The sequence below is a fragment of the Rhinopithecus roxellana genome, chromosome 2 (assembly GCF_007565055.1).
Source record: "Rhinopithecus roxellana isolate Shanxi Qingling chromosome 2, ASM756505v1, whole genome shotgun sequence".
Lineage (NCBI taxonomy): Eukaryota > Metazoa > Chordata > Mammalia > Primates > Cercopithecidae > Rhinopithecus > Rhinopithecus roxellana.
Genome location: NC_044550.1, coordinates 144,730,346 through 144,744,619, shown reverse-complemented (window position 1 = coordinate 144,744,619; position 14,274 = coordinate 144,730,346). Strand labels below are relative to the sequence as shown.

Here is a 14,274-nt window from a genome sequence, read left to right as displayed (position 1 = left end):
ATAAAAATGGTTCCACCCACTGACGATGGTTCATTGGGCTCCTGTAATGATTTTTCATCATAATCCTAACCACCCTCCTGACATTTATCTTTTAAAAAACATTGAAAGGGCTCCAGTTTCAGAGAGTGTGCTTGGGAGCCATACGGAGGAAATTGTTTCCTCGCAACTAAAGGTACTATGTATATAGAAGATGCTCAGTAAACAGCATCTTGAACCATTAAGGGAATGGAGAGAGAGACGGAGAGAGGCAGGTCACCTGCTTGGTTAGGTAGTTACTTGGGATCATGATCTTTTTAGAAGTTTCGCTTTTACTTCTAACGGGTCCCAAATACGTTTTGGGACCCAAACCGCTTTTACTTCTAACAGGTCCGCAAAGGTACTTTTTCCAATGAGTAAATATATACTGAGCAGTTGTTAAGGATAAGGCAGCGGGACACGGCCGTCACCAGTCCAAGCTCTGGAACCAGCTTGCCTGGGTTCAAATCCCAGCTCTGCCACTGATGATCTGTGTGGCTCCCAGCATATCAGTTACCATTTCCGTGCTCCCATTTTGTGCTGGGTGTTTGTTCTATACATAATATACCACCTCATGAACTCAAGCAAGCACCTAGACTACCACTTGTACATGATAAGTGTTCCAGAAGTGTGTTTGCTGTTATTTTTATTTGGCACTGAACTAGCCATTTTTATCACTATTATCACACTCTGTCAACTCTAACAGCATAAAGAATCAGGCTTCTACTGGTCACTGGCCCCTCCTATTTATGACATCTTGCATGGTCCCTTAGGGAACAGGTGGCAACCTCATCTGTTGGCTGATGACAACATTCAGCTCCATAGGCAACTTTTTTCTTTTTCCATGTAAAGGAGGAGGGGATGCTATTTCTCAGTGCTCCCACTGGGTCATGACAATTAACAGTCAGAGCCGTGGTTGTTTACTGATACCAGCTACTAATCAGTCATTTTGGGTTATTTTCCTTTAAAAATACCTGCCTAATAAGAACTCATACAGGTGACCACTATAATAAAAATTCTTCCATTTCTTTTTAGATTCACTATCACTGGAAGTGCTCTATCTTTCCCTAATCCTAAGAAGTGGGAATTAGCTAGACTTCTATAACAGGTGAAAGAGAGGTTTGCTTTGACTTAGGGAAAGAAAGAGAAGGCGAGAGTCCCAGAGGCAAATGCTGGGGGCATGTTTACTTAAAGAAAAGAGATGTCTGTTCTCCAGCCTTGCAGCCAGGAACTCCAAGTCCAAGGAGCCAGTCCAACTTGAAGGGAGGGTTAGCACCCTAAAGAATATCTTCACCCAAGGACCAACAGAGAAATTACCCTCTGAGTGTCCAATTGCTGACTGTCTCCAGGCAACTATTGGGTAAACTGCTTTTTTTAATCGCTCAAACACACACACACACACACACACACACACATACACACACTTTGCTTCCTGTCAGGGCAGCAAGAGAGTCTATTTTCTCTGCCACAGCCAAGTCCAAGTGCCAATCAGGCAACTGTAGCTGGGCACAGACTCACTGAGAAAGCACTCTGGCGGCCGGGCGCGGTGGCTCAAGCCTGTAATCCCAGCACTTTGGGAGGCCGAGACGGGCAGATCACGAGGTCAGGAGATCGAGACCATCCTGGCTAACGTGGTGAAACCCCGTCTCTACTAAAAAATACAAAAAACTAGCTGGGCGAGGTGGCGGGCGCCTGTAGTCCCAGCTACTCGGGAGGCTGAGGCAGGAGAATGGCATAAACCTGGGAGGCAGAGCTTGCAGTGAGCTGAGATCCGGCCACTGCACTCCAGCCTGGGCAACAAACCGAGACTCCATCTCAAAAAAAAAAAAAAAGAGAAAGCGCTCAGGCAGTGGGGAAATGTGGCCGTGGGGCCCTAGTGAGGAACAGCCTGGCTAAAACAAGGAGGGAGCGGGGTGATGACTAAGACCCAGTCTTGGCCACAGGGTTCTGGAGTTTACCAAAGGAGGCAAATCCCCCCCTACACACACACACACACATGCACGTACACACACACACACATTTGTGATAGTAAAATACGGCAACTTTTCTAAAAAAGGCAAAAACTGAGGCTCAGGTGTGCACAGAGAAGGGAAGGATTAATGAGCTTAGAGGAATCAGGGACTGTGCTGCAGAGGCAGTCATGTTTAAGCTCTGTCTTGAAAGGATTTGTCCCTGGAGAAGTGGAGAAGGGGCATTCCAGGGTGTGGCTACCCCAATAGCCATTCTCCCCTTTTTCCTGAGGAAACAGAACTCAAGAATATTATCTGAGCATTACTCCTGCCTGGGGTAAAAGACCCTTCTCCAGAGTCTCTCCTACACCCAGAAATGGCCATGTTCCTCAAGTTCTGGGCAATAAAATAGTAGCTGGTATGTCAGAAAGGATTTCCCAGAAGGCACCTTACATGGGAAGGATGCACTCTTCACTTGCCTTGCCTGCATCCAGCTTCCTGGAAAGGTGATATGATCATGACTCTCCAGCAGCCATGTTATCCAGGAAGATGGGGGAGGGGGTCTAAGAATGGTGGGTTCAAGTGTTGAAAGGAATCTCAGTCAGAGACCTCCAGGATTTACAATTTATGAGGCTCCCAAAGGGCACCTGGCTTTATTAGTTTATAAAGCCCCCTCGTTTGGAAGAATCTGGGGAAAGTTCCCAAATGAGAAAACATCTGTGGGTCACCACCCAAAGTCTCACACAAAATGGCTATCTTCCCTCCCTGAAAAGCAAGCAGATTTCCCACAGCCCCTTCCTACTAAGAGTGGAGTACAGCTTCTACAGCCTCTGTTTTGTCCAAGAATTTTAATCCAGAGTCTAGGCTCAAACACAAATCCCAAAGTCCTCTCTGCATTTTTCTTAGAAGAGTTCTTATCTGTGCCTCAGATGTAAAATGGACAGTGAATCATCATGCAAACTCTGAGTGGCCTGCAAGGAATATTCAAGAACTTCCGAGGCAGGTACCTTCACCCCCTGCCCCACCACCAACACACATCTACCTTTAACAGACCTAGAGAAATTTTAGAGTGCTTCTACCCTACCTTGTTTCAAAACACAATAATAATAAAAGTATGCTTTGCATCCAACGCAAGCCCTTTTCTCAATAAATCATCATCAATCAAATTCTCCTGCTTAGGATTCTTCAGTGGTCTTAGCTTCAATCTTACTTTCACTAAGAATCCTTGTCTTTTTAAAGAGTACTTTTCTCTTAAGTCCCCCTGCCCCATTCTTTGTCTTCATCGTATGTATTTCAAATTGTAATTATATATGTATTGTTTAATCTCTCTGTCCCTCCCCCGCTCCCCACCACATTGTATATTTCATGAGGGCAGGAACTATGTTTATTTTGTTCATTAACTAACACTATGCCTAGCACTATGCTGCACATTGTTGGAGCTCAGTAAACACTTTTCAGGAAATAATTTTTGAAACCACACTTTCACACATTAAAATATTAATGCTTATTTTTGCCGCTGTTTATACTGAAGCAAACTTACAAATGAGTGATAGCCAAGCCTCCCAAATAATTATTTTCATATTTTAACAATTTGACTGAGCTTATTGTAGCTTTCATTCAATTTCAATTGGAATAAGATATTCAATTAAAATAAAATAATTGTTCAAAATATTTTTTAAACACTTCTCAGGGGAGAAAACGATAGTGATGTACTGATCGCAATAAATATAACTTCAGTTCCTCACTTGTTGCAGACCCATTTGGTGAACACACTTGGTAAAAAAAATAAGGCTGAGGAATTTTTTTTAACATTGTTTGGTCATGGAAATGAAAAAGCCACAAGTCCTTCTGTTCTTGACCTTGATTTTTTTTTTTTTTTTTTTTTTTTTTTTGAGATGGAGTCTTGCACTGTCGCCCAGGCTGGAGTGCAGTGGCGTAATCTCGGCTCACTACAAGCTCGGCCTCCCAGGTTCACGCCATTCTCCTGCCTCAGCCTCCCTAGTAGCTGGGACTACAGGTGCCCATCACCAAGCCCAGCTGATTTTTCTTTCTTTTTTTTTTTTTTTTTTAGTAGAGACAGGGTTTCACTGTGTTAGCCAGAATGGTCTTGATCTCCTGACCTGGTGATCTGCCCACCTCAACCTCAACGGGAGCCACCGCACCCAGCCGACCTTGATTTTAAAAGCAAGTGCAGGTGTATTCCTCCATGGCCTCCTAATGGGCTATCTAGGGATGAATGGGTGAGGCAGTCACTAACTTACACTGACCAGGAGGCCAAGCTGCAGCCTCCAATAGCCACACAAGAGTAACTGTCACAGGCAAAATGCAGGGCAGTGGAAACATGGTGCTTTCCCACCCTAACCAATATTTTATTCTTAAGGTCTCAGCATAGAGCACAGTTTTGCTGACTGTGGGAAAGGTGTCAGCCAAGTTATTTCTTAGGTGCATCTTATATGACTATATCATCTGTCCTTTTCCTGATGCCAAAGGTAATTCCCTGAGATACACTAGCCATCCTGATAAGGTTTGGCTCTGTGTCCCCACCCAAATCTCATCTCAAGTTGTAATCCCCCCATGTTAGGGGGGAGGCAATTGGATCATGGGGGAGGTTTCCCCCATGCTGTTCTCATGATGGTGAGTGAGTTCTCATGAAAGTTAATGGTTTTAAAAGCATTTGGCAGTTCCATCTTCACTTGCTGTCTCTCTCCTGCCACCATATAAGACCTGTCTTGTTTTCCATGACAATCATAAGTTTCTTGAGGCCTCCCCAGCCACGTGGAACTGTAAGTCAATTAAACCTCCTTTCTTTATAAATTACCCAGTCTCAGGTCGTATCTTTATAGCAGTGTGTAAACAAACTAATACACATCCCATCAGGGTTAGATGTATGAGGGCGTCTCTTTGGAAGTGTTGTTTTCAATATTGCAAACATGGAATTTTATCACAGTAGAACTGAATTCCATTGCATCATTCCTCCTTGAAATGTAACATCTCATGTCCAGGCAGAAGTCTTTCAAATATTCTACCATTTTTTTAAGAACTATTTTTCCCCTATATTATCTTTAGCCCTCTAGTTTAGGCTATTTTTATATTTCTCAATCACTTAAAACCAAAGTTCTATTATCCCTTCCTTTCGTCATTTAATAGCACTGAAGTCATCCTTTTTTCCACCCTACCCTTCCTTCAAAAAAGATCATATCTGATACCTTTCTTCTGCCTCAAACGTAAACACACACACATCCTAAGGAACATATGAGGTGTTCTATTACAAAATTGTATTGTACCTTTTTAAAAATCTCAGAACAGTGAACTGGGCTTAAAAGGAAAATCTAATTCCAGTGAGAACAGTTTGGTCAAAAATCAACCAGCGTTAACTGATTCTGTCCTAAACCACGAAAATCAAGGCCAAAATACAAAATGTATTTTGCACCACTTGGGGGGCCAACTGTACATAGACTTTAGCAGGCACATAATAAGCACTCAATAAATAGTACCTTTTATCATCAGCAACATCAGCATCATTGACATAATTTTTATCATCATGTTATCCCCCAACTATGATGCTTTTAAGCTTCAGAATGGTCTAAAGCAAAAAGAGAAGCTGCCAGGCCAATTTCTAGTACTCCTAGAGCTTCCTAGTCCCACCTAGCACTGACTGCCACCCACAGAATCAAGGCCAACTGTCTACATCATGGCTCTATTGTCATCCGTCGGCGGAGAGCAGAAGGCCAAGAGACCCAGTGGCTGGGAACGCATGCCCAGCCTTCCCTTTCTTGGTAGCCAGTGCTCAGTCTGCCCTTTGGAGCTCGCCTGATGCAACTGGTTTCCAGGGAGATGCCGGGGCAAGAAGTGCCAGCTCCACCTCCCATTCCGCATCCCTTTCCCCAAATCTGTGGGACCTCACTGTTTTCCTACCATGTGACAGCATTGTGTCATAGCTGCTCTTGTATACAAACAAGCTAGACTATTTAAATGTCATTGTGAGAAAGATGCCGCCTGCTCTCATTTACATATCTATTCAGACCACTACTCCTTCCTTGATCTAGCCAGAAAAGTTTTTCTTCCTCTTCCTTGGCAATTTATGCAGAGCTGGAGGACCATCTGCGAAGTTAACTACCTGTTGGGAGAAAAAGATGTTAAGAGTCTAGTCCCTACAGAGGTGGAGAATTAGAATGACTTCATGTATAACTTATGGTATTACATCACAAATGTCATATGTTACTGGCCATTAAATGCTAAATTATCTCAAAAGCTATTCATAAATTTTCCCTACTGCCAAACAACACAAGCATCTTTCAGTCTTGGAGAGCTATGATACCCTCAGTGTTTTTAATCTTCAGAATTAGGTCCCAGCTGAATAAGAAAACAATTCTATGTGGGCAGCAGGGAATGAACCAAAATGAGAAACTGATCCCTTCCAGCACTAGTTCTCACTCTTGTGAAGTATGGATTAGGTCACAAATAAGATTGTGTTCATCACCAAGCCCCATGGGCACACTCTGATTGAAGGTAAAGGAGTCCAGGAACTTCTCAAGTTGAGAAATAAGGCTGAGTTGGGTTGAAATTTCCAGTCCCTCCCTAAAGGCCTGGGAACCTGTTCCAAATCATAACCGAAACCAAGTTGAAGGACATCTGTTTCTTCAGAAAGTGTTTGGCATTGAAAAGAAGAACCACAAATTAGAACAGATAAATATTGTTGTGGGTGGTGAGGCCAAGAGAAGCGGGGAATCAGGAAAATCAGAGTCATCTAACCTACCAATAAACTCTTGTAACTCAATAAATACCACCAGAAAAAAAGAAGGAAAGAATAAAAGAAGGGAGGAAGAGGGAAAGCAAATCAATGGAAGAATTATTCTTATTCCTAGCAGTTGACACAACTTCAGTGAATAAAACTCTGCTGCATTTAGATGAACATTTGGACCCATTATTTGTATAATGATTTAATATTAGATCATCTACAAGAGAGGCATTGAACATTCTGCTTGAAGTTTGGTAACAAAGATTACACATTAAACTTACATATTCAGCATAATATTAAGGAATAATTTTCTAAGCTTTGATGGACTACCAAGATCATTTTATGAGTAGATATTAAAGGTTTTTCTCTGATCCCCAAGTCACTTTTAGTGCAAATTAGAGTGACATGTAGCATCTAGTTAACTTCTACTCCAGGTATCCAGAGTTAACAGAGTGAGATAACAGGATGAAATCAGTAGGCAATTGAATCATATTTTTTACCCTGGAAATTTGGTGTTCTGAATCATTTCTTTCAAAATCAACCTTAGTTATTATTAACAACAGAAAAAACAATAGCAATAGCAACAGTAGTAATAATGAGCATAATGGTAATAGTAGTAGTAAAAGTAATAGCAGTGGTAATAATAATGGTAATACTACTGCTAACCACACTTACACAGCACTTCCTATGTACTAGGCACTGTTTTGAGCATTTTAAATATATCAATTGACTTAATCCTGACAGCACTCCTATGAAATAGGAGCTGTTATTAGTATCCTGTTTTACAGATGCTCTCAATAATAACTCTTAGTTATTTTGTTGTTACTAAGGCCTTCTAGAAAAGTAGTATGGAAAGAAGTTAGTCACTCCCCTGCCTGCTGGTAGCCAGAGTTACTACTTCAAGTTTGCTGTCTCCTCTAGGAGTCTTCCCAAACACACAGTAAGATGTGCAGCCTGTTCCTACAGCTATAAAAAGTCACTAGGAGTGCTACAGGGCTGTCCCCACATAGTCTTTGACCATCTAGAGCTCCATTAGAGCTTTCACCTTTGCCAGCTAAGGAAGGAGTGAGGGGAGGGGGGCTGAGGTGGGGGAATCGTTCCCAGGCCACATTTCCTGCCCAGTAACATGGTCCTCAAATAGCCAAGGCTGCAGGCCGAGAAATTCCTCACTAACAAGTTACGTCCTGGAGCTGGTTCCCTGAGCCTTTATTAAGAATGAATGTTTTCTTGCCAATCCATGACTCAAGGAAGACTGAGAACCGAGGCAAGACAAGCAGCAAAGTTTGTTTATTAACTTGCTCCACCCAAGGGAACATTTTTATGAAAGGGTGAAATTCCTGACTACTCAAAAAGAAGAAAGAAAAAAAAAAAAAAAAACCTATGGGAAATTTAATCACCAACTGAATAAAAGTAAAAACAATGAAGATGTTGCCAGAGACAATGGGGCCCCTAGAGGAGCTGCAACTGTCTCGAGATAACAATCCCCCCCGGGGAATTCACTGGCCCTAAGTACTACATTATTGCTATATTAGCTGAGGAATCTTTGTTCACAAGAAACCATCTGTTACAACTCCTGGGTTCCCCTGGTTTGCAGACACGGCATTTACATTTCAAGAAGAACCTCTGGGAAGGAAGGGGGAGGTCTCTATCTTTCCCCTGGAGCAATTACCTTTTTATATAGCCTGGGAGGGGGAAGCTCTCCTTTCCCTGAAACTGAACCCAACAACTGAAAGGAGATAGGCCGCTTCAATAATGCACACGCAGCTCTCCTGGGATGCCTGGTCCTAAAGTCACACATGCCCCATTACGGTTTTAACATTCTTAAATTGGTATGAATGGTAAAGCATCAAGAACAATGCCAAAATGTCTATAGGGCTTAATGAGGCTCTGCTTTCTTAAGGAATCCCTTCTTCCTTTTCTTAAACGTGATATTAAAGCTAATACTCTGCACTGCATAGTAGCCTGAAATATACTACCTCTTAAAAGCAACTGTAATCTGGGCCAAAGGAGACATTTTGTATCTTGATTACGTGGGGGCTATAGTAATATACATATGTCAAAATTCATGGAGGTGTAAACTTCAGATGTGTGCACCTTTACGTGTGTAACTTATAACACAATACATTTTTTAAAAAGAGAATATGTCAACGATACTCAGAGTTAAGGAAATTGAGAATAAATCACTTGCCTTCAAGAACAGTAAGACTGTTCTCCTTCTAGATCCTCCCCTTACCCCCACCCACACTCGAAATCTCTCCTGAGAATTTTAAAGTTCAAGAACCTGAAAAAGAGTTATCCAACTCTGCACCAAGCCAGTAACTACAAATGCTTCCTGTGTATCCTGGGGGCCTGAATATGCAACAGAGAGAGGCACCTGTCACACGCCAAACCGTTCCAGCCACATATCAAAAATAAAAAAGCCAAGGTCTTTTTCTCAGGTGATGGTGAGCTATGAAATTATGAGACATGCCTGGGGCTTTCAGCAAGACAACCTCACGTTCATTGTTTTGTTTCTTGAGCCCTATTTTCAAATAGATGTTTCTAAACTCTGAAGTAGCACTCTTGCTTGCGGGAAGCAGGTTAACCCTGTAGGGTACAGGTCTCTGGCTGAAGCAGGAGAGCAGCATTAAGTGAGGGTGGTTTCTGCAGGAAGCTCAGCAGGTTTAAATCTGTACTTGGAGCTCTGTTACTCTAGCAGCTTCTTGAGAACCACGATGCTGAATGGACTAGGGAGTCACTAAGTGACAGGCGGAATTCTGGAAGCTTCAACACTGCTGGGTCATGATTTAGCGGTACACTTCCTCCTCTGAACTACCAGGCAAAGAGGGCTGCTGGTCACTGAGGGAAACAAGGCCAAATTCATACCTTCCACTAAGCCTCCAGAAAGGCCACCCATCGAAGCAGAGGCTCCTTGCACTAATCATAGGGGGGGTCACCTTTCCCCTTCATGCCCTTTAAGCGTCCTGAACCCCGCAGACAGGTCATTTCGGGAGCTCAGGGCTACCAAGCTGCATCTACTGATAGACATCGTGAATCAGGATCACCCAGCGAGCGCTTCCTGGACTGAGCCGAGAGCTCCAGTGATTTCTCTGGCCTGCCAACGAGTCATTTAAGAAGTGAAATATGCCAACCACACCGGGTACCCCGTACTTTGGAACCGACCCTGCCGACCCTGGGATGGAGAGGGTCGGGTGTCGCCAAAGGCTGGGCAGCGTCTATGCGGATGCGTGCTCGCAGGTGAGTCTTGCAGGCTACCCCGGCCCTGCGCACTGTGCCAGCCTCACACCTGACCCGGTGCCAGGAATACAGCAAGAGGCTCCGGTGGGTATGCGCCTCCGTGGAGACACCGCCAACTCCACTCCGGAAAGGTACGGGTAGGAGGGCAAGGGGCGAAATGTGGGACCAGAAGCAAGATACCCCGAATTGCGAGCACCGGTGAAGTCTCTGAGGACTCGCGCTTCCTGCGCCTTTGCAACGCTTTGCTAGCACTGCGCTTCCCTTGGCGGCGCCTGGAAGCGGCGCGAGCTGAGATTTGCGAGGCCGGCGGGCAGGAAGGATGGAGGCGCAGGGGATCCCTTCCTGCTCTCACGCGCAGCTAGACTGCAGTGTCCTGCAGTGTCCCCTTTCACGCCCACCCTGGCCCGGGATTCCAGTGCCAAAGCGCTAGGGTTTCGCAGCTCGCTGAGGCCCAGGGGGTGACCTGGTGCGGCCGGCAAAAGAAAGTGGGGGGGTGGGGGGTTGGGGGAAGGCGAGGCTGGACCTGCGGTCCGAGCGTGCGCGGGTCCGTGGCCCAGGGCGCCAGTGCAAGGCCGCCCGCCAGCCACCCGCACCTACCTCGATCCACTTCTGCGCCTCGGAGAAGGCGGGCTCGGGGGGCGGCTCGGGCTGCAGGGGCTGAAGAGCTTCCAGACCGAGAGCGGGACAAGCCATTTGCGCAGCCCCGCGTCCGCTCGAGCGCCGGGATGAGGACGGCCGCCGCCGCCGCCGCCGCAGGAGCGCGCTCCCCGCCCCTTCCCGCCCGCCGGCCTCCCCTCCCCGCCTCTCCCCGCCCCCGGCCGGCGCAGGTCCCGGGAGAGCCGCGAGCTGCTAGAGGACGCCGCGGCAGCTGTTCCCAGAGCCGCCCGGGCTCCAACGCGCCGCGAGTGCCCCGCGGGAGCGAGCGCGGAGACGCCAGGAGCTTCTTCTCCTCCCCACCTTGGCGGGCCGCTCCGCCCCCGGGAGGGGGGACACAGCTACCGACTAAAAATAACCCGGAGTGAGCGCTGCGTGTCTACCTCCCGCTCACACCCGGCCTGGTAGAGGGACTCCACTGGCCGCCTCGCACGTCCCTGCGCCCGGCCGGCTGCCGAGGGGCGGGCCGGACGGGTCTGGCCTCGTATGGGAGACGCGCACCCAACGGGGTGCACCCGGACCCGGGGGAGCCGGCGCTGCGGCACCGGCACCGGAGCGGGAGGACGAGCGGGCCCCCGGGCAGCACCTGCAGTCCCTCCTGGCCGCAGAGGTTGGGGTAAGGTGGGGCAGCCCCTGGCCCGGCGCCGGGAAGTACACAGCCACCTGATTTTTTGTAAAAAGAAAAAGAAAAACGACCCCGATGAGCTTTTCCTTCTCCAGGGAAGCTATCTGTGTCCTAGTCTGTCGATGCAGTCAACCAACAGTCACTGTGTACCTACTATGCGTCAGGCACTGGGCCAGGCGCTGGGGACGCAGAGATGGAAACACACACACACACACAACACATACACCCTACCTTGCCTTCGAGGTATTTACATTGTAGAAGGAATTGAGGGCTGGGACAGGCAATAAACATGTAAATCAAAAGAAGATAATTGTGGCGGGTGTTAAGATAAAAGAGGAGAAGATAATGACTTGGGAAGAAAAAGCGCGGGGTAATTTCCGATAGCCTTCCCCGCTTTTGGCTGGGAGGCTGACCTGTGAGTCCCGGTTCCATTAATGGGAGGGAGGCAGATGGTCAGTGAGCTAAGGAGAGACGTGCCTTTATTTATCTCGTCCCTTCCTGCAGGTGGGTAGGGGGTTTCCAGAAGGTTCCCCATCTCCTTTTGTCCCACTAAACCTCCCAGGCCTAGGTATGGTAAAGGCTTCCCCATCCCATTATGGTCTCCCGACCCGGCTCACTTCTTTCTAACCCTTCCTTTAAACTCTCCTCGGCCACTCCCACTTGAGCACGCCTTCTGTTTTGCACTAGAGCCCAAGTGATGATCAAGGAAGGTGTCTGTAAGGAAATGTCATGAAGACGAAGAAGTCCAGATGGATGAGCCAGCGGCAGGCCAGCAAGACTGGAGCTGGCGAGGAGAGCACCAGGCGGGAATGATAGCTTGGGAGAGGCAGGCCAGGTCCCGCCTGCGGGTGAGGGGCACACACTACCTTTTAGATTGTTGCCTGGGTATCCCCTGGTAGGCCACCAGGGAGCTCTGACCTACCTGAGCCCGGCGCTGGGTCCAGAGGAGCTCAGTATTCTTGGCCTGACCTCAAGCTAATGGATTCCCCTCTTCAGAATGGCTGCTGACAGGAGGTTTCTGACGGTGGCCGGAGGTCACCTGGGTGCCTCAGCCGCTAAATCTCTGTTCCCCATCCAGAATCCGAGTTTAATCTTTGTCCAATTCTACTGCCATAATAGGAGAATGGAACAAAAAGCAGGCCTAAAATTCCACCATTACCAGCTTTGGAGTCAGACAGGCTTTAGTTTATTTACTTTGAAAACACTTATGTGGCACTTATGCTATGCCAGGCACTGTTCTAAGTGCATTACAAATAATTGACTAACTCAATCCTTATTCCAGCCCTGTAAGATAGGACTATTATCATTCCTAGGAGGAAACCAGGGGACAGAGTTGGTGGACAGGGAGGGTTGGATTCAAGCCCAGACAGCCTGGCGCCAGGTCTACTCCTAACTGCACACCAAACTAGACAGAGTCCTGTCCAGACTCTGCCACTTACAGTGTGTGCCTCAGTTTCCTCATCTAAAATGAGGTGGATATAGTCATCCAGCAGAATCATTGTGAAAGGCACAAACAAGGGGACTGAATGTAAACAGACCAAAGCTGGACCTGACAAACAAGCCGTTGCTGAGTATAGACCACTGATCCTCACCTCCACCCTGCCGTCCAAAACAGAGGGAGGGAAAAGTATACAAAGAAGAGATAAAGAAGGCAAGCATGGGAAAGGGCTAAAGACATGTGGGCAGAAGATGACCTTGTTTCCATAAAGAAACATGGCAAAGCAAATAGTTCACAAAATGACTCTGGTACACTAATACAATACATGGCTTTGGGCAATGACATGGTCTGGCTCCATGTCCCCACCCAAATCTCATCTTTAATTATAATCTGAATTGCAATCCCCACATGTTGAGGAAGGGACCTGGTGGGAGGTGATTAGATCATGGGAGCAGTTTCCACCATGCTGTTCTCATGATAGTGAATGAGTTCTCATAAGATCTGATGGCTTAAAAGTGTCTGGCAGCTCCCTCTTTGTTCTCTTTCTTCTGCCGCCTTGTAAAGAAGGCACTTGCTTCTTCATCGCCTTTTGCCATGATTGTAAGTTCCTGAGTCCTCCCCAGCCATGCGGAACTATGAGTCAATTAAACCTCTTTCCTTTATAAATTACCCAGTCTCAGGTATCTCTTTATAGCAGTATGAGAATGGGCTAATAGAGGCAGGTTCCACTGCATGGAGTAACTAGGAGGAGGGTGAGTCAGCTAGCCCAGATGGTATATCTGAATTCATTTGAAAATGAGTATTAAAGTTTATCGTATCCCTGATATATCTGGCATTGAAATTGGCATTTAAACGAAAACTTTTTTTTCTTTCAGTGAAAATACATTTTACATCTTTTAAGGTTTATAATCATAAGGTAACATTTGTTTTTTCTGAGCTTTTACCAATCACAAATTCACACAGGCTACCAAAGACCCACAGACTTAGAACCATAATAGAATTCAAACCCAGTGCTGCTATCAATAATATCCATAAATAGTTGTTAAGAACCTACTATGTGGAAGATACAAAAGACTATGCCCTTTAGGAGCTAATAATTTTGTGGTTTTTTATTTACTTAAATTTTTAATTTTTGTGGATACAGAGCTGGTATATACATTTATGAGGTATATGGGATATTTTGTTAAAGGCACAAAATGTGTAATAATCACACCAAAGTAAATGGCATATCCATTACCTCAAGCATTTATCTTTGTGTTACAAACAATCCAATTATACTCTTTTAGTTTTTGTTTGTTTGTTTGTTTTTGAGACAGAGTCTCACTCTGTCACCCAGGCTGGAGTGCAGTGGCGCAATCTGGGTTCACTGCAACCTCCACCTCCCAGGGTCAAGCGATTCTCCTGCCTCAGCCTCCCAAGTAGCTGGGATTACAAGTGCCCGCCACCACGCCAGGCTATGTTTTGTATTTTTAGTAGAGACAGGGTTTCACCATTTTGGCCAGGATGGTCTTGATCTCCTGACCTTATGATCTGCCCACCTTGGCCTCCCAAAGTGCTGGGATTACAGGCATGAGCCACCACGCTCGGCCTAGGTATTTTTAAATTTACAATTAAATGA

The 14,274-nt window shown here is 46.2% G+C and overlaps 1 protein-coding gene across 19 annotated transcripts in view; it reads right to left on the bottom strand.

Annotated features, from left to right (window-relative positions):
- LIMCH1 (LIM and calponin homology domains 1) overlaps positions 1-12,173 on the bottom strand; it is a 352,171-nt gene extending 339,998 nt beyond the window's left edge. For 4 of the 19 annotated variants that reach the window (XM_010384765.2, XM_010384779.2, XM_010384758.2 and 1 more), the window contains exon 1: positions 10,537-10,938. In XM_010384765.2, coding sequence (XP_010383067.2) covers positions 10,537-10,632 — 96 coding nt within the window. In that variant the 5' untranslated portion in view covers positions 10,633-10,938. Of the gene's footprint in view, positions 1-10,536; positions 10,940-12,140 lie in introns of those variants that run through there. The other 15 variants (XM_010384800.2, XM_030921879.1, XM_030921885.1 and 12 more) reach the window with 9 other exon arrangements.
- Positions 12,174-14,274: the final 2,101 nt, after the last annotated feature.